Source organism: Sebastes fasciatus, chromosome 13 (assembly GCF_043250625.1).
Source record: "Sebastes fasciatus isolate fSebFas1 chromosome 13, fSebFas1.pri, whole genome shotgun sequence".
Classification (NCBI taxonomy): domain Eukaryota; kingdom Metazoa; phylum Chordata; class Actinopteri; order Perciformes; family Sebastidae; genus Sebastes; species Sebastes fasciatus.
The window spans coordinates 22,512,336-22,531,829 of NC_133807.1; the positions used below are offsets into that span (position 1 = coordinate 22,512,336).

Consider the following 19,494-nt stretch of genomic DNA (forward strand, 5'->3'; position numbering starts at 1 on the left):
TTTGTCAACTAATCAATTAGTTGATCTAATCGACAGATCTGTAAAAACTGAGTTTCTTCACAAAGACTCACACAAAAGCACCTCTTTAAATATTGTGTTTACCAGAGATGTGCTCATATGTTTCTTTGAAATATGTCATTCAGCATGAAAAACAACTAATCGACTAAAGAAATCTTAGTCGCGTCAGACCAAAATGACCGGTTAGTAGACTAAGTGACTAAGAGAGGGCAGCCTACTTGCCATTGATGGATCTCTCAGAATAAACGTCTAGAGCATACTGACCATACGGTTACGCTGCAGGAGTGGCTTGAGAACTTTCTTTGGATGTTTCAATACATCTTGACCCCTTTTTTTGCCATGAGTCCATTTTGAATCCATTATAAGTGCTGCGAATTCAGTCCCAATCTACAACTTCTGTCCTCTGCAAAGGGACAAGCTGGAATCGTTTTAGAGCCTTTCAAGTATTTGACACTCCAAAGATGTTGGTGTAATATTCCTTTAATACTTCCCACCACCCTCAATCACTTCCCCTTTTGTTTCTTGTCTTTGTCTTGATCTGTCTCAGTTTCTCTGACATTTCATCCATTTGAGCTCATCTTGTCAACGGTTTAGTGTCTAGCAGCGATGTAGAAACAGCTAAATTGCCAGACAACACTGACAGTTGTAAAGGTAAAGCTTTCAGCTGCTGACTTACAGTAGACGGGCCTGTCCACTCTCACCTCCCCCTAAATGCTGTCGGAATACAGCAGCTTGCCAACTTCAAAAACACTCCAGACAGAAAGTCCTGCTGCCTCAGAGAAACTGTCCACATTGAGACTGACCAATGGACTGTTACACAAACAGCTCAGGGGAAGAAAAAAACAACTTTGAAAGGTTTTGAGTCTCAGGATCAACTGGACGGCAAAATTGTTCTCTGCGGATGAAAGAGCTCGCGTCATGTCCTCTGTCGTACTGAATGGGCTTGAAGCTCCTGCAACAGTACGGAGTCCGTCATTTTAAAAACACTACATTAGTGCTCCGGTGCTGCTGCACTGCAGTTCAATTTTACCTTTTACCTTGAAAGACTGACTCATTCCTCGGGCTGCAGTGCTGTTTGACTTGCAGGGCAGCATGAGAGCACGGAGACGACATTAAAGCAGGAAATGGGCAGTTATTATTTACAGATATGGCTTTTGAAGGCTGGTAGAGGAATGCAGCTGGACGGGAAGTTCTAGAGAAAATCGTGAATCATCGCTGAGCATAATGGGACAGTTTGTTACAGTCTGTTATAATCACATGATTTACATCTCTGATGCCATAATGGAAAAAACCAGGAAAGAAACTTTAGCCAGAAATCTTCCTTTCTCTGTACAGTCAAGCTTGTTGCTTTATTTTTAGTGAAAGGGAAACAAAAAAAGCCCCAACATTTTACTACTTTATTTTCCACAAAGAAACATCTTTAAAATAGATACAACAGCATTAACTTCAGTGAATCAAACTGACACAGTTGGGAGTTGATGAGAAAAATAGTGTTAAATTAGCAAAATAAAATCAGATGATTGGTGACTTCTAAAAATGCACTTGTGGTAGTAACGCTCACACACACCTTCACAATATGTCAGTGTTACAAAATCTCATTTCCAGCTCTTAATGTTTGGTTTGAGCCATCATTCATCTAATCACTACAATCCCTTTTCAGCATTACTGTACATGTCCTCTCAAATATGGCAACTTGAGACAGTGCAGCTAGAGATTTAGTCCTCATGTTCGCTGAGCAACACTGTCTGTGAAAACAACAAGCTTCATCCCCACACGTCCTGCTTCAACATGGTCCTCCTCGCACGCACTTCACCCTCCTCGCTGTCGCTCCGCAGCGGTGCAATCCTCCCATTAGAGCGGTTTCAGGAAATTAATTCCTCTTTAATACCCGGGGCTAGACAGCATTTCCATTATCACAGCTCCCTCATGTCCAGAGGGTTAGTCCAATTTGCCATCATTTCAAAACAACACAAATATGTAAACAGCTTAGAAAATATGCACACACGCAACGAAAAAAATTAAAATCCAAAGCATTTCTTTCCACAGCGCAGTGTTTCTTTTTTCCTCACTCCTCTGCAGTGCAAAAAATCAAAATACGAGAAAAAAACAACAACGGAAAAACAATAAATAGACTTCCTCTGTTATATATTTCTGTGTTTTTTGTATATACATATATATATTTATAGTGAGGGTCTCTACATGAGCACACAGCTCTTGGCCCGGTCCTTCCTCATGGCCGGGGCCTCGTCCATTTGCTCAGTCCGACCCGGCAGGGGTGGCAGTGGGAGCTGTGACACTCGCTTCAGGCCTCTGCGGGAACTGCTGCGCTTTAGCTGCGGCTTGTGCGGCCGCCGCACCGACGCCACCGTGGTGACGTGGAACACGTCCCGAACGCTATTCTCCGAAACCTTGGAGGTGCACTCCACGTAGGCCACCGCCCCCATCTGTCGAGCTATTGTGCTGCCCTGGAACACGGAGACAGGCAAAGAAAGAGACTATTAGCAAGCAAGCAAACTTTATTTATGTTTTCAAAACAGAAGAAAGACTATGCTTTACAGGAAACATAAAAGGGGAGACAGGGTTCCACGTCAATGTTTGCCCAGTTGGGCAAGTGAAAATTTATAAATCAGAAGTCAGAAGCTTACTAGCCTAAAGTAAATTTTTACTTGCCGCTATACAATTTGTTTTCATTTTTTTTATTAGCGTTTATAAAATAACAATAAAGACTAAAGTTAATTGTCATGTTTAATCCAGTGGGCTACTCTGGGGTCTGAGAAGTGAAGCCAATGCTTAAGTGCCTTAAACTTGCATTCTTTCTAATAGCCAGCAGGGGGCGACTCCACTGGTTGCAAAAAGAAGTCTGATTGTATAGAAGTGAAAATGACCCTACTTCTCATTTGATTTATTACCTCAGTAAACATTGTAAACATGAGTTCATGGTCTAATTCACTAGTTTCAAGTCTTGATGTTCATTTAGTAAATTATGGTCCCATTTAGAGTCAAATAGACCATAAAGCAGGGTATGCTTTAGGGCGTGGCTACCTTGTGATTGACAGGTCTCTACCACGGCGTTGTCCGGTCTGGGAGGAACCCAGTGTGTTTTCAGTTCATGAAAGCTAATTATAACCATTTTGGTTGCCTAAAATGGTCTTATTCTGCCTTCAGTTATACTCAGCTCCACCCTCTTTTGTCACTTCTGGTTGCAAAAAACCCAAGACGGTGACATCCAAAATGCTGGACTCAATGCTTCAAAACAGCAGTCCACAAACCAACGGGTGACAACAGTGACTACGTCCACTTCTTGTATGCAGTTTATGGTTTAATCTTTATTTAAGTAAATGAGTCTGGAGTTTTGCCCACATCCTCTAACGCCACTCCACTAAACTCCTGTTGAAAGGGTAATTGAAATGCTCGCTTGCACTTCAGCTCATAAACTTTGCCTTTACTCGCCGCTATTTTTGCGATTGCCCGATCAGTAGCCTACTGCACATGTGTAACTCTCAACAGAGGTGAGAAGGAAGTGAGATAGCTCACTCCTTAGCTGCTTCCATTAGTTACTTCCATCATCAGCTCCGGAAAATAATTTGTTTACTTATTTTTTAGTGGCATTTTACTTCCCCCGGGCAAGCTGGCAATCCTTATTGTTGAGCCCTGGGAGATTAAATGCAACACTTTATCTGCAGTGCCACAGAAAACATCAGCTTTTAGAACTTGACATGTTCACAATACATTTCTGTTGCACTTTTTTCTCTCCTTTGAAGGGTTTTGTACTCTACCTGTTTTCTAATAGAACTCCTGACCGTGATGTGTTTCCTTTTAGAGGTTGTGTTAGACATGAGTTTACTCCACATCAAGGTGCTGTGTGAACGCTTCACAAAGAAAAGGAAATTTTACAACATGCTCCCCATCCGTCATTGTACCTCGGCGGTATATATATATCTCAACCGCGGAAGACTAAATGTCCCTGAAAGAGGACGCAGATCCGAGACGAAGATGTCGATTCTAGACCGTAGACTGAATGTCAATGATCTAAACGTGTCTGGAGACAAATGAAGCTCCTCCCTCTGAGGCATGAATAATGTAGATGCTTTGACTCCTTGGTCTGTGGTAACAGAGTGGGAACAGAGCCCACTGGGCCGCTGTTGACATGGTCTATGCCGCTATTTAGAGAGAAGAGACTAAACTCTAACAGAGCTCCTCCAGCACTGGAGCTCACCCCTGAGTAATGTTACAATATACCCAGTTAATTGAGACCGTAAATTGTTTGCTTGAGATCAAATCAGGGACAAATTTAATTTTAGAGTCCCCTGGCCGCTCTCTCTCTCTCCGCTACAATACAGCCTCGTCTCTTGTTACATGATGAAGACTTTAAACCCACATTCATGCAGGTAAAGCTTGTAACAGATGAGACAGGACTGCATATCCCATGACCCTAAAATGGCATGCTGTCCAAACACAGAGAGCTTTTCATCCCCAGTGGACGTGGTTTGATTTTTATCGCGGCTGTGTACTGAGCCGCATATGAGAAGCAATGAAGTCCTCATTAGGTGGAACGGCAGATTTAGATTCAGGGGTGGCGGCGGTGGCGGCAGTGGCGGGGAGGGGGCCGAGGTAGAGATTGCCGTGACAAGCGGAAAAGCTCGATCGGATCTCGGGCAGATTAGCTCAGAAATGTCTGGAGTTCACCCAGTGGTCACTCTCGCCGGTGACTCCTCAGCTGTGATGGAATTCAATTTAAGATCAACAACAGGATAACAACACAGGCTATTGGATTAGAGCGCTAAAATGTTTATTGTGCTCAGCTTTGGCATCTGCTGTGTAACACACATTTCCTGGGCATGTTGGAGGGACCAACAGTAGTGGCCTCGGATGTAAATAGTGACTGAGAAGGAGCAAAACAATAGCTTAAAGTAGGCCTGGTCCCCATCTATTTTACATTGGCTCTGAGGTTTGCCACTCCATCTTTTGTTTATGTATCTTATTTACATGAACTGTCTGTTGTTTTCAGATTTTTTTTTTGGAGGCTGCGTGCTTTTAGCCTCCGGCGAGTTCTCAGACAGCAGCGGAAAAAAAGGCTCCTTTGTTCTGAGGTCTTTTGTGTGGCGGTGAAAAAGCCCCTCCACTTTTTGTATGTCCAACACGGGAGAGCACAAAATGAACACGCTGAAAGCTGATTAAAATTCACAGATTTACAGAACAGTTCATCATCCCCTCCCCGCTTCTCCCCATCCCCTTGGCTTGGAGGTCATGGCGGCGAGCGATAAAAGGGCTCACTCATTTATCAACGTCCGTTTTTCCATTCATCCTGCATTTTGAGAATCCCTAAATCTGCATGAATATTTCATTTCAGGGGAAAAAATGTGTCCCTCGACATAAACTCCACTAACCGCCCATGCCTCTTCCGTGGCCCCTCGCCATACGCAACCTTACATCGCCTGTCAGCAAATTTCAGTCAAAACGCCGACCCCAGCAACACGTCCCAGAGGGGTTTCACGCCGCTCCTATTCTGCGGTGGTTGATTGTGTTGCGTGAGCCCCCTTTCACACCCCCGTCCTTTGGGACTTCACCAGAGAGCCAACGCCACTGCTGATCCAAGATGGAAAAAATCGTATATAATCGCTGGATTGCTTTCTAATTTCTTTTCTCGCAACCGTTGTTGTTTTCAAGTCTGTCTTTTTTTTCCCAGGGCACCTTGCAAGTCCCTCACTCATTACTCATCGTCACCCCTTTCTCCTCACATATCCATCAACTGCTTGTTCTCACCTGCTCGTGGGTGACAGGGATGAGGCGCTGCTTGGAGAGCTCCCTCAGGGTGCTGACGTCCGTCCTCATGTCCAGCTTACAGCCCACCAGCACCACTTTGGCGTTGGGACAAAACTCCTGTGTCTCCCCTTGCCACTGTTGAGACATGAAGCGACAGAGAGACACAGAAATACGTCAGCGGTTGTGCCAAATATGAGTAGAGCTGCCTGGACTGACTGCTGACGACCTTTGGCTTCTCTGCCACTGGATACCTGAGCTCCAGGGAGATTAATGCTCTCTTGATAAAAGAAGAAACATACTCAGCTGAGGAGTCAAAGGGAAATTAAAATGTCTTTTTAACCTGCTGACATCAACATTCCTGAGATTAAATGAGTAGATGAGATCAATTCCTAAATCTTTTGGAATATCAAACACTTCTCAACCAACAGAAAACAACATTTTTGATAATATATTAGTTGTTAAAGACATTTAATGGCAGAAAATAGAGGATAATTTGCTGTGTTTCTCTGTTTTATACCTTGGTAAATTGAATGTGTTTGGGTTTTTGACTGTTGATTGGATAAAAACAAATAATTTGAAGACATAATTTTAGGCTCTGGGAAATTCTGATTCATTTTCACTATGTTGTATTATTCTAAAGACTAAACAACAAATCAATCACCTAATTGAAAAACATAATGGAGAGATAAATTAAAAGAAATGGTTAGTTACAATCCTATAAAACGTAAATTCATCTATAGGGCTTCAACTAACAATTATTTTTATTATCAATCAATATGACATTATTCTCTTGATTAACCCCTTCAGCTGAAAACACACCAGGCAGCGGCGAAGTGCGGCTCGCTCGCAATAATGATAATAATTTTTCTGCAGCCGGGAAGCGTGTTCATGTGTTTCAGGAGGGAAGAAAATCTTTGTAATGCATATGTGTCTTGTGTATGTGAATGTATTAATGTTTTATGTTAGCTGGACACCATTCTAGGATAGTATATTGTATACTATCTTTTATACATCAAGGTATTATATATGTTTGTTGGAAAGATATTGTAAGCAAAACCTCATGGTGGAAAGCATGAAATTAAATAAAGATAATTATATATGTAATAAAAATAATTCTTTGTAACATAGGTCAACATGTCACAGGAGTGTTTACTGATTGGCTGCGGGTCTTCTCTGGCCGTACTTCATCCAAAGTTAAACTATCCCCAATTTTTAGTTTGGCTGCACTTCGCCGCAGAATCAAACGGACGCAGCTTTCCATAGACATTGCATGGCAGCTCGCCACAGGCCGCACTTCGCCGCTGCTCTGGTGTGTTTTTGCCGTTGATTGTTTGGTCAATACATTGTCAGAAAGCAAGTAAGTAAAGTTTATTTGTAAGAAAGCAGTGACAAATGCGCATCATGACTTCCTGAAACACAAGGTGACATCTACACATTGCTTGTTTTGTCTGACCACTCCACTTTCACATAAGACAAAGAAAAACAACCAATCCTCACAACTGAAAAGCTGCTGGAACAAGTGCATGTTTGGCATCATTTTCTGTCAAATGACCAATCGATTAATCGGCTAATTAATTTCAATTAATAAAGACTTATCCTATTTCTTATAATACCATGCATTGTTTCACTATAAAATTGTCAAGTCTAAGTCTAAGTGTCATTACACTACAGTAGCCCAAGAATCATGTGGAAATATAACATCTTGATTCATGCCATCTTTGTTCAGGTTTCTGCAGTACCTGCTGAGTGTTCTACTTTCCTCGCTCAGCCCCCGTCAACAAATGTATTTCAGGTTCTGCATAGAAAAGGTTGAGCCGTCCTCTTTCTAAAATCACCCTGAGATTAAATGTCACTTCTGAAACTCAGCTGAACCAACACAGTCTCTCCTCGCTGCGGGTTAATGCACGACAGCAGCCGACAGCCCTTAAATATTCCTCACGCCGTGTGCAGAATGTCAGCGTGTCCATTCAGCCTTCACGTTGAAAACAACCTCTGACCTTTCGAGCCCACCCCTACTCTGCCAATAACACCCAATCAAAAGCTTTGATTGTTAACCCTCTCTCCTCCCCCAGCTGTCATTCAGAGACCTTGGTGACCTGCTTGTTTCTAGAGGTCAAGAGTCTAATTTGGGATGGTGATTGTGCAACAGGTTTTCCATGTGCCCCCTGAGTTTCAGAGATTACCCGGGCGACAGCTAGGGGTCAGGGGTCATGGCAACCCCCTGCCAAGGGATTCCTGGGAAAACCAAAAGCTTGACGGCAGCTCTGCTTCCCCCTGTTGACAGAGAGCACTGAGGCTTGTGAGACATTTAAAAAAAAAGAAGGTGTCTCGGGTTAGATCTACAAAGTCTGCAGGAGCGTTTTAGCAGCTCCCCTCAGACCACTAAACACGTCAACGGGCCAGCCGTGGGAACCGTCTTCGGCCCACAAGGAGCGCAGTTCAAAGGCAAACACACACACATGGCTTCAAGATGAGAGACCGCTAAAATGCACGGGCCTATTTTACATGACACACAGGCACGCAAACAAACCCATTAAGCTGGGTGTCTCTACATATACAATATGTATCGCCACCGGCTGTAAAAACACGTCCACGACCACAACCCCGCCCGGCCAGTATAACACTTTAACCGCCGCCCCAATCTCAACTAAAGTATCACAACATCAGAACCATAGGCCACCTTACAAATGTTAAGTGCCGCCATCTGTTCTACTGCTCTGCATAAATGTTGGATTTTAAATTTTAAATGCCTACAGAAGGGCAATTTTAGTGCTCTTGAGCGGGCTCTGCAACCGCTCCGCTTTGATACGGCTGATGTGGCTAATTTGCGTATGCGATATTCCTCTCGAACCCACCCGGGTGCAAAGCCTCTCCACTCATTCTTCGCTGTGACCTTCCACTCCTCAAGAGGGACGAGGGTCAAGTATCCATGGACGTTTTTGATGAGATAAAGGAACAGGAGGCTCTAGCCTCTGTGCTGATTTGCTCTATTGTTGAGCCATGAAAATGCAGCTGCTGCTGCTGAGCGGGTACAAGATGCTGATCGGGAGAAAGTGAATTCTTTCCGGTTAGTTCTCTGGTGTCAGAGCAGATATTAAATGCTGATCCAGAGGAGGAGATGAAATGAAAAGAAAAAACACTGACCTTCTTTATGACACTGTCCAAAGTCTCTGGGCGGCTGATGTCAAAACAGACGAGAACCGCATCCGAGTCGGGATACGCCAGCGGCCTCACGTTGTCGTAATAGGAGGAACCTGTGGACACACAATAACATATGGCATAAGGTAATGGCGTCTTCTGAGAAATTCCTGTGTGCACTTGTTTTTAACCTGAATTAACCCCATGAGGTTCTTCATCTCAACCATATGGCTCATCCTGCCAATTAGAAATGTACTGCACATCCCTGGAAGGTGATGTAAAGGTCAATAATACATGGATAGCCCATTAAAGCAGAGGCTGTGACATAAACTTGGACGTGCTGCAGCTTGAACTCTGCAGATGCAAATGAGTCTTGATCTTAACAGTTGTTTGCACATATTTGAGTGTCTTAGTCTCTCGGGCTTCCACACAGCTGTGGCCTGCCTTTATCACAGGAATGTCGAGGGGTTACTCAAAGAAGCACACGCACACATTCGAGAGTGAATTATAGCGGGTTGAGGACCGGAGGACTTGTGCACACATTCCATAATCATCTTGAAACAACGGCGAATGCCAGCACAAAGGCCAAACTAAAGGTTGAGCCCCTTAATTCTGTCGACTCATCCCGCTTCCCCGTCTCTGTTGCAAATGGTCCTTGTTTTAAAACCTTCCATTTCTTTCTGACCATATCAGATTCACATGCACTCGCACGCCTCTCCCCACTCTCGCTTTTCATTTCTGTACCTTGATCAAATTTGAAGGCGCGCCTCTGTACTTTCACAAGCCGCTCGGTTACACGGGTCCTGCTCTCTTACAGCTCTCATTAGAAGGCTTGTAAAAATATCTGGGCTCTCTCTCTCTGGAAATGTGGCTGTGGCTGTGGGCACCCTCCCTCCCGCCTCCCCTCCTGGGAACTAAACTCCTACATTTCGATAGCAACAGCAGCACCGTGGCTGCATAAATTTAGTGTCATGAAAACTCAAAAGTTTGGGGACAAATCGCCACATTTTACTTTTAAAACTGCTGGAAATGTGCATAAATCAGTGAATCACAGATGAATGTTGCACACTTACTCAAATATTACATGTAATCCCTTAAGGTCACAAAAGCTGATTATGATAATTATAGATTATCTTTATAGTTGCTGTTAAAGTGCTTCATACCAGACATGACACAAAAGGCAGTAAGCTTGTTAAAGAGCGGCGTGCCTTTTGTCTGATGGGGTAAATGGAGTCTGCACAATGGCGCTACAGCCTGTTTTAGCATCACTATATTCTCTTTGTTAATGATGGAATGACAATAGCTGCACGCGGCCCATAGCCCCAGTTATTCAGCCGTCCGTCCCATGGTGACCCGCTCCCTCCCCACTGAGAACAATGCAACAGCCTGCACATTAAAGATTGATGCTCTATCTGCCTCCGAGGGAGAGGAACAGTTTTGTTTACATTCTGTTTCTCACCAAAATACACTTTACCATGCAGGGATAACAAATATCCTGAATACCTATAGAGACTTATAAGACTTTTGAAAAAATGTTTTGTTGAATTCATAGACTGTATCACCCATTGGTTTGTGGACTACAGTTTTGAAGCCTCGAGTTCAGCATTTTGGCCAGCACCATCTTGTTTTTTTTTGCAACCAGAAGTGACACGAGAGGGTGGAGCTAAGTACAACCGAACGCTGAATAAGACATTTTTAGGAGACCAAAAAGGTTATAATTGACTTTCATGAACTGAAAACACACTGTGAAAGGGTTAAAGTTCTAAGACGAAAACGCAGCCCGGTCTCCTGGCAAAGTGTGTAATAAGGAAGGTGTGGATCAGAGGTAGAGCAGGTCGTCCACCAGCAGGTCGTGGTTCGATCTCCGGCTCCTCCAGTCTACATGTCGAAGTGTCCTTGAGCAAGACACTTAACCCCAAATTGCTCCCGAAGGTTGTGCCATCGATGTGTGAATGAATGAGTATTTAGATTAGATCCTGATGGGCAGGTTGGCACCTTGCATGGCAGCCTCTGTATATGAACGTGTGTGAATGGATGAATGCTGACGTGTAAAGCGCTATATAAATGCAAGTCCATTTACCATAATAGATCCGCCTGTCCACCAGATGATAGCGTGTCAGTGTCACATTTTGTGTCGCCGAGACGTGAATATTACACGCCTGCATGACGGTGCAGTGTTTGTTAGTGATGGTTGTCACGTGATGTTTGAGACTAACTAAGTTGTTTTCTATGAAGACAGAAGTTTACTTTGAAAAGACTGCATGTAACAGGCAGAGATGATATGTGTTGGTGCATATTCGTAGAAAAACGCACGAAAAATTAGGAATTATTTCTCGTAAGATATCATATGAACCGTTGTATGAGGATACGTTGCTCAGTGCATACAACGTAAAGTTCTTTAGGCATTTTTGGGCTTTACAAAGCATGTGTATAAGAGGTCTCATCTGGCTAACTGCATACATGAATTGCAAATATTATACTGATATAGCCTTTTGCAACTTTTTTGTTTTTTTTAGCCCTAATGGCTCAAACTGTGGTGACACGATTCATGATATAATTATATGCATCATTGCAATAATTTGCAGCAGACCCTTTTGTAATGATTGGTTACAGGGAAAAGTGTTTCGGAGCCCCAGTGCAACGCATGACTTGCAATGTCAACTGTAACAACCATTACTGAATTGCTGCACAGCTTGGCACTGTCCCATGGGGGCTGGGTGCATATTAATCAGTGTGAAAAAACAATACAGGGACCCCTGCACCTCCAGTGGTGACAAATCCCACAAGGTGGTGCCTTTAAACGCAGCAAAAAGCCTAAAAGCAGTTTTGCAAAATCTTTGACAGCAATCTTGTTCCTCCACCTTTAAAATTATACACTGTAATCATGTTTTCATGTAATACGGAAGAAAGAAATGAAAAATAAATGTCATTTTAGCCCACACCTTACAGGACATTATCAGGAATTCACAGTCCCCTCCTCGTCTTATTAACACAAGATTGCTACTGTTTTGTACTGCTGAGAGAGCAGGACTTGCACACACACACACACACACAAAAAAAAGCCCAATCACACAGACGCCAAGTCCAACAGTCAGCAAAGCACACATTGTACGACAGCGAGCTCTGATTGGTAGTGGTCACACATGAGGTGCTGTGGCTGCTGAAGTTGGTCTTTAGTATGTATCACAGTGCAGCAGACCTGTACTGAGGTTAGTGCCGAAGAAGAAAAGAGCATGAGGGGGTGGAGAGGGGACAGAAGAGATTTAATGACTTTGACGGTGGCGCGAGGGCAAGGTGCAGAAGCATGAGACGATGAAAGAAGCAGCGGGGGAATTAAAGCAGAATCCAGATGAAGGGGAAGAGATGTCAGGTGAAGAGAAGTTGAGATAATGGTTCTTGTTTGACTTAAAGACGTAATTAGAGACTGGAACGACGCCGCCGGGATCAATTTGTCAATCCTGAAGATCAAAATGATTGGCAGGTCACGGTCATGACAGGCCTCTCGTCACAGCGCAGCAATTCAGAGCTCTTCTGCCCTGAGCGACAGGGAGGCTACCTCAGCACTTTTGCAAAGTCAGAAAAAGAAAAAAGTCCTCTGAGGGAGAGGAGAAAGTGCTGTGTTTAAAACAAGCAGAGCAGGCACAAATAAAAGCCAATCACCATAACGATCAAGAACATGAGGAGAAGGCGAAGAAGGAGAAGGAGGGAAAAAAAGAGTTTTCTCCTGATTGTAAAATATATCACCTCCACTGGCGTCTGAAAGGCTCTTGTCCTCCTTCCAGCAAAGAGACATGAGCAGAGATAAAAGAGGACGTCGCTGTGGAGGAGTGGAGGAGAGGCGGTGTGTGGGGTGGGTGTTTGGGTAGGTAATGAAAGCACTGGACTCGGCAGCAGGACAGATCAAATAAAGAGGTATGAGAGCTCTGCGTTGGCTATTGGTGGAGCTGGCCTGTGCCCATTCACTGTGAGGTGGAACAAAAGGTCAATTGAATTTCAGACAGAGCAGGATGAGATGGATGGAGCAGGAGGGCGAAGGAGGGGAGCACCGCCTGGCAGGAACCGCTAAAAACCATCACGCCTGACAAGGAGTGGGACCCTTCCACGCCGTGCCAAGGACAAGCATAAAACACCCCCCACAAAACCTCCTCAAGCATTAGCATTAGCCTGATTTAGCACCCACGGCGGAAAGTGGATTTCTGTCTTTATTTCCGCCGGGCTAATTAGCGCTAAGCCACGCTGGCAGCGCCACGCAGGAGGCTCCGCCGAGCATAGGTGACAGAGGTGGGAAGAAACCGTTCCTCACCAGCCGTCAGTCGGGCTTCATCAAAGAATTATCCCAGAGGATGTTGAGGCGGACGGGAACTTAGTGGAGCGCTAATGTACAGTAATAAGGCTTGAGGGGTTTTGTGGTTTGACTTCATTTATGTCTCCTGTCCCGCGACACACCGAGTCCCCCATAGGGACAATCTGTCAGCTCTTTATCTCCTCATTCATATTCTCAGAGACTTTCCACTCTATGAGGACAAACAATGAAATAAACTCAACTCAAATGATACAGTTTGACAGAGATTCTCCAGGAATCCTGTGAAACTGAGTGTGCATCGACATCTAACGAAGCCTTCCAGTCTTCAGAGCGTTAATCTGTACCATCACAGCAGGAAACTTTCTCTTTCTCTCTCTCTGTTTGTTGCACGCTCGTTGCAGACGCAGCTAAAAAGCGAACCATTATGAGTGAGGGGGGAGAAGAATAGTCTTCGCCTCGAGGCTCTCTGATGTGTTCATGCACATATGGCAGGGAGTCAACAGCAACTAACAGCCTCATTAGGCCACATAGACACTCTGAAAAACAGCCGTACACACAGACAAAGGCAGGGTATAAGGAAACAAACACCCTCTCAAATGTCGCCAAATAAACGAAAACAGTTAATGTGACTGAGTTAGCCGCAACCTTAGGAGCACAACGCATTCAGCACCACATACCCCGCGTCCTTTCTTCTTCTCCTGCAGCTGTTTTCCTCTTGAAATTCACCTTCAAAGCAAAGGCAAAACATTTCAAGTTGGGGTGGCCGAGTATCGTAGCAACCCGGAGGGATGCAAATGGCTTCATTGTGAGGCCCTGAAAGGAAGTGAGGAGGAAGAGAGAGCAGGAGAGCGGAGGGGATCGCTGAGGCTAATGACTCCGGTGCATTGATCATTAGAGGTGACTAAAAGGAGGAGAAGAAGAGGGTTGGCGCTCCATATCTTTAAGAGGTTGAGCAGACATTGCTTAAGGTCCGTTGTGAGGTAAGGTTGTGAACTGTTTTGGTTTCTCCTGAATCGGGGTTCTTACTCAAACAAGCGATGAACAGAAACTGCTGCCAAGGCACCCTTCGGGAGGAGGTGGCGTTACTTTGACCCAGTGTACCAATCCGCTGTACAAGGCAGCGTGCGTTTTCTTATGTGAATGTAAGCCTGCACAAAACTTTCTTTTACAGCCCCACATCCAGAATTCAATGCCGCCTATCTGCTGCATATGGTGCCACTGACCTTATTCCCATGGCAGAAATTGTGAATTCACACTTCAGTTGGAAAAAAATCAACCTAAGATTGGCATAAAACTGATGCTTCACACATAAGAACGAACTTCAGAAAATGTTAAACTCAAAATTTCAGCTGGTTACACTAGCGAGTTTTGTCAATAATTCTCCTCCTGTTCCAGGCAACCACTGGTTTCTGGTCTTGAAAGCAGCATGGCTGGCGTTTTTAGACGCTACAGGTGAACGGCCCCTTCCAGCCGCAGCAGCATTCAGAAACCTCATTTTAATCTATGCGGCTGTCTGCTCCTGCTCCCTGCAGGCTCGCGTCTCAGCTGCATGTCACAGGTGTGAGTGCGACCTTAAGTGTTTATTTCCTACGCTTAACGCTTAACGCTGTGTTCCAAGACTCACTAGGAGGTGGCGGTATGCAATAAGAATTAAGGGTACTCCCTAGGTGAACTAGGGATGTCATGGTGAAGAAATTGACCCTACGGTTAATAAACATCAACAACACCGGTGTTAACACTGGATATTTTACAAGAAAAGATGATGCTCAATATCTGTAGAACGCTTACGTTGATCTTTAACGCTGTTTAGCTGTGTGTCTGGCCTCTCTGGTTCAGCTTTCGCTGCGGGGCCGCAGGTTTCCACCTGGCGTCATTCCCTTTCAGCATTATTTTTAAATCTGAAATATTGCCAAATAGGCGCTTTTGCTTTTCGCTTTGAAACCAAATCCTCTGCCATCGTCTTGTCTGTCAACTCTCTCTCATCCCGTGTGTCAAATCTAACTCCGAAAATGAACTAAAATTGGTTGTATTTCTATAAAAATTAAGCGAAACGGCGGTGGGCAAGTAATGTAATCGTGTATGCCTGAAGACTGGTAACACTGGTAACACCGACTACCGCGACAAACCTAATGTGGACAAAAATCCGGCACTGCCTCCTGTGATGTAACTTCCAAATGCAATGACATAAGGTCTGTCTGAAATATTCAACCAGGGAGGTAATACTGCTATTTTTAGATTGCACCATCACATGAAATGTTGGCCGGATTCAGTGCAATACGTAGAAGCAACACAGACACCGCCGTGTGCCGTGGCGTTACATAAGGAGCTCGGGGCAGTGAATCCGTGAGCGAAAAATCAACTCAATCCAGTGAAACAAACCATTAAAAAGCCTGTAATGAAGCAACCTCGGCTGGCCTGCTCTCTCGTCTGTGCCTTTTATCTTTGGTTGCTCATGCTGTCTGACATATAGGCTACACAAGTGTACATACCACACACACACACACACAGATAAAGCTGTTGATCTGTAATAGAGATGGCTGTGTCAAGTTTTCAAAGGCATTAGCACACAGCCGGGACAGTGGAGGTGACACTGGGTTAAATGGCCATTAACCTTCCATGTCTGCAGCCTTCACACAGGGGATATTGATCAAAGCTCCCTGCGCTTTCCCTGCGGAGGAAGTGCAGCCTTTGAAGGGCGTCGAGCACCTTCCACGGATCCGCTCTGAGCTCTGCTGCCGAGGAGTTAATGCCTGTGTCTGTCGTCCAAAACGCAGGTTGAAAAGCGGGGTCGGCCACAGCGCTGACAGCACAGGCGAGGGGACAGAGCAGCATTACTGTCTGTCTGCTGCTCGCCCCGGGGGTATGGAGATGGAGTGGTGTGTCCGCTTTCAGTTTCTCCTCACCCTTAGCCCCTCTTTTATAATCACAGACACACACACACTCCCATTCCACCGGAGAAACAGCTTTGAATTTCATCTCCTGTTGTTTGATCTCTGTGTCTTGTCTAAGGCTCTGGTTCATGCTGCGCTTTGCTTTTAAAGATCGTTCTGCTTCTTTTGTCGCTCACTTCTTCTGTCAATTTATATATTCCCTGCCTCGCTTAAAAAAAACACACCAATCATGTCTCTACTTTGATTTTCCCCTTCGAACTGTTTGAGACATGACTTCAGATTCGGTTTGGCAGTCTACGCCGGTGCACCCCCTCGGTGACACGCAATTCCTCGGAGATGTGCATGTGTTTTAGATGTCACAATACAAACACTACTCCAGTTTTTGTTTGTGTGAGGAAGTCAAGCAGCTGTGAACGACTGCTGGCTGTGTACAGGGAGAGCACGCAGAGTCTGTCTTTATCTGTTTCTGTGTTTCCTCAAGCTCTGCGCCTCTCACACCAGAACCGTTGAGTCTCCTCAAAGCAGCAGCAGCAGACTGTTTGGACAAGATCCACCGAATAACACAGTTTAAAAAATAACAGACAAGAGCCAGTTAAAGCACACGAGATGCTGACTAGAAGGTTATTTGTTCTTTACACAACCTCTTTCACCGCTCAGTGTTGGACCCCAGCTGGTTCCGATATCCCCAACACTGTTTATTTTTGTCTGGTTGCTCAACTTAAACATTTAGAAGCAGAAGATTTCATACGGGGAAGAGGTATTTTTTAAAGAAAGGAGGCTAGTTTTCCTTCTTAAAAGCTGATCAGATCGGCCACTCTGGGGGAGCCAATGCTTTACAGGAACATCCAGATTCCTCCAGATTACAGTATACCCCAAATATATTGGAATCGAACATTAACATGATTAATTAACACTTACAGAAGCAAAATGGTCATTTAATTTTGACCAAAATAAAGCACCATATTGCTTTGATTGCTGCAGTGTGCATGGTTGGACCTGGCTCAACTTTTTCCACAACGCAATGCAACGTCATCTGGCAAAGCAATGACAATGCCGTGGTAGCAACCTGTCAATCAGAAGGTAGCCACGCCCTAAAGCATCCCCTGCTTTATGGTCTATTTGACTCTAAATGGGACCATAATTTACTAAATGAACATCATGCTGTATTGAAGGAAACTTGAAACTAGCGATTGAGACCATAAACTCATGTTTACAATGTTTACTGAGGTAATAAATCAAGAGAGAAGTAGGCTCATTTTCTCATAGACTTCTATACAATCAGACCTCTTTTTGCAACCAGAGGAGTCGCCCCCTGCTGGCTGTTAGAAAGAATACAAGTTTAAGGCGCTTCAGCATTGGCTTCACTTCTCAGACCCGGAGGTTTCCCACTGTACCTTATTCAATCTAAGTAAATAAATCATACACATAGTACTTACATTGCTATAACCTAACTAAAATGGAAGGAGTCTCTATCTGTATGCATGTGTCTGTCCTTCGAGTTTCACGACAACTATTCCCCCAATCCATTTCACACTTTGAGCGTATTGCTGAGGACGTGCAGTGTCAAGTGTGAAGTTGTTTGAATTAGCGGTTCTTCAGAAAGCTACAAGCAGCAATACCAAAGGCCAAGCACTCGGCCGAAAGGGCACTGTATTAGTCAGCTCTCAATCTACCAAAGTTTAAAACTGATGCATGTGACAGTGTGTCTAAAAGTGTAATGGCGATGGTTCTCTGAGTCTGCGGCTTATTAAAAGCGCCTCCATTTGGCAAAGATGCCAATAATTGGAAAAACAACTCAAGTTGTATTGAGTATTGTATTTATTTTAGAGCATCATTTTCAACTGTCTTTGAGATCATACAATAACGTTTGGAGTTTACTGCTAGTGTTAGACACCCACTCTTATTCTTTGACCTAGTATTGGTGATTGCCTCGGCACAGTCAATTCTGCTCTGAAAAGCTCCCAGCCCTCCTCAAAGACTACCATCACTCCACATCACTTTCTATTCCGTTTCACCTGTAAAACAGCAGAGATCACATCCTTTATTTCCACTCCTACACATCTTTCAATCTCAGGATTTTCATTAAAACGTGTAATAACACGGACTGCAGCTTCTCTGTCCACAGCTGTCTGTCTGATATGAAAGAAGACGTGCGAATATTCAGGCAGCAGCTACGCACTGAGTGTATGAAAGAATAACTTGTGAGTGGAGAAGGACATCCTCTGCTCCATCGACTCCACTTCCTCCAGTGCATAACCATCCAAACACATCCCTATCATGGTGCTATCTATCCCTCAGCCCACTCTGAAACCCCCCAGGGAGGCCGCCGGGGAGACATGGCACTACTTCAAGTGCAATTTCACTTCCACAAAAGCAGCAGCAGCGAGAAAGAGAGCGCATTGGATCTTGTTTATAAATAAAGTCATCCATAAATGATGGGATCTGTCCAGTGTGTGTGAGCGGGGTGCAGGTGGGGGGTGAAGGATGGAGGTGAAGGATGGCCTCCCTCCCTGTATCCCCTTACGCTCGGATGGGTTGCAGACGGATGCTGAGAGGGTTTTGCTCCCGTGGAGGTAGGGGGGGGCCAGAGGGACTGAGCGCTAGCTTTGGGAGCAGCAGAACCAGTCAGTGTGGCTGTTTGAAGTGGGCTGATCAAAGCTGGCGTTGCATCGGGTTCTGTTGCACTCGGTAGAGGGAGTGGACCGGGAGAAAACACACAGAGCTACAGTTCTCTGGGTGGGTTTCCTGTCTGCCTGGATGACTGAGGCATTCACTGCCGCTGCTGCTGCTGCTGCTGTAGCCTGGTTTAGTGCCAGGGTGCATTAGTTTGTGTCTCTTCTCTTGTTAAAGTCAACACATGTTCAGTACTGGGGCAACATAAAGTCTTACTGTAATCACATTACTACACCGAGTAACACAGAAGTTTGGTTTTTAGTGATTACATTACAGCTGAAAATGTGTTCCTTGTGTTACACATTCAATTTAATCTGAATTAAGTTTACATCTCTTTGGATATCTAGTAGGGAAAATAATTTTATCCTGGCTCATTGACTCAATTGTGCAGGAGCCTCTTTTTTAAATAAAGCACAAAATGGTAGAGAGCTCCGGATGCTGGATATTCTTGTGACTTCATTAAGAGTAGAAGAGAATATCACAGTAACATGTAAACTGTGTAAAGGTCAGATCCATCAAAGCACTTGACCTGAAAATTTGGCAGCATCAAACTGGTGTTTGTTAGTGTTTAGTCTGTTATTCATTATAAAACTAAAAAAACTTCAGAAGCTCCCATTTCATCCGGTCAAGTCCATGTGCCCTTCAATGACAACATTTAGGATCAATAACTTCCTGCTGTGTCGATGGCTTCCTTTGCGTTGTGCCGTA

General features: G+C 44.5%; 1 protein-coding gene across 1 annotated transcript in view; it reads right to left on the minus strand.

Moving 5' to 3' along the window:
- Nucleotides 1-1,336: 1,336 nt before the first annotated feature.
- The window catches only part of rnd2 (Rho family GTPase 2), a 32,071-nt gene continuing 13,913 nt past the window's right edge, over nt 1,337-19,494 (minus strand). Inside the window, exons 3-5 of the mRNA XM_074656226.1 lie at nt 8,926-9,035; nt 5,782-5,916; nt 1,337-2,483 (exon numbers count right to left, since the gene is read on the minus strand). Of these exons, the coding sequence (XP_074512327.1) occupies nt 2,214-2,483; nt 5,782-5,916; nt 8,926-9,035 (515 nt within the window). The 3' untranslated portion in view covers nt 1,337-2,213. The remainder of the gene's footprint in view (nt 2,484-5,781; nt 5,917-8,925; nt 9,036-19,494) is intronic.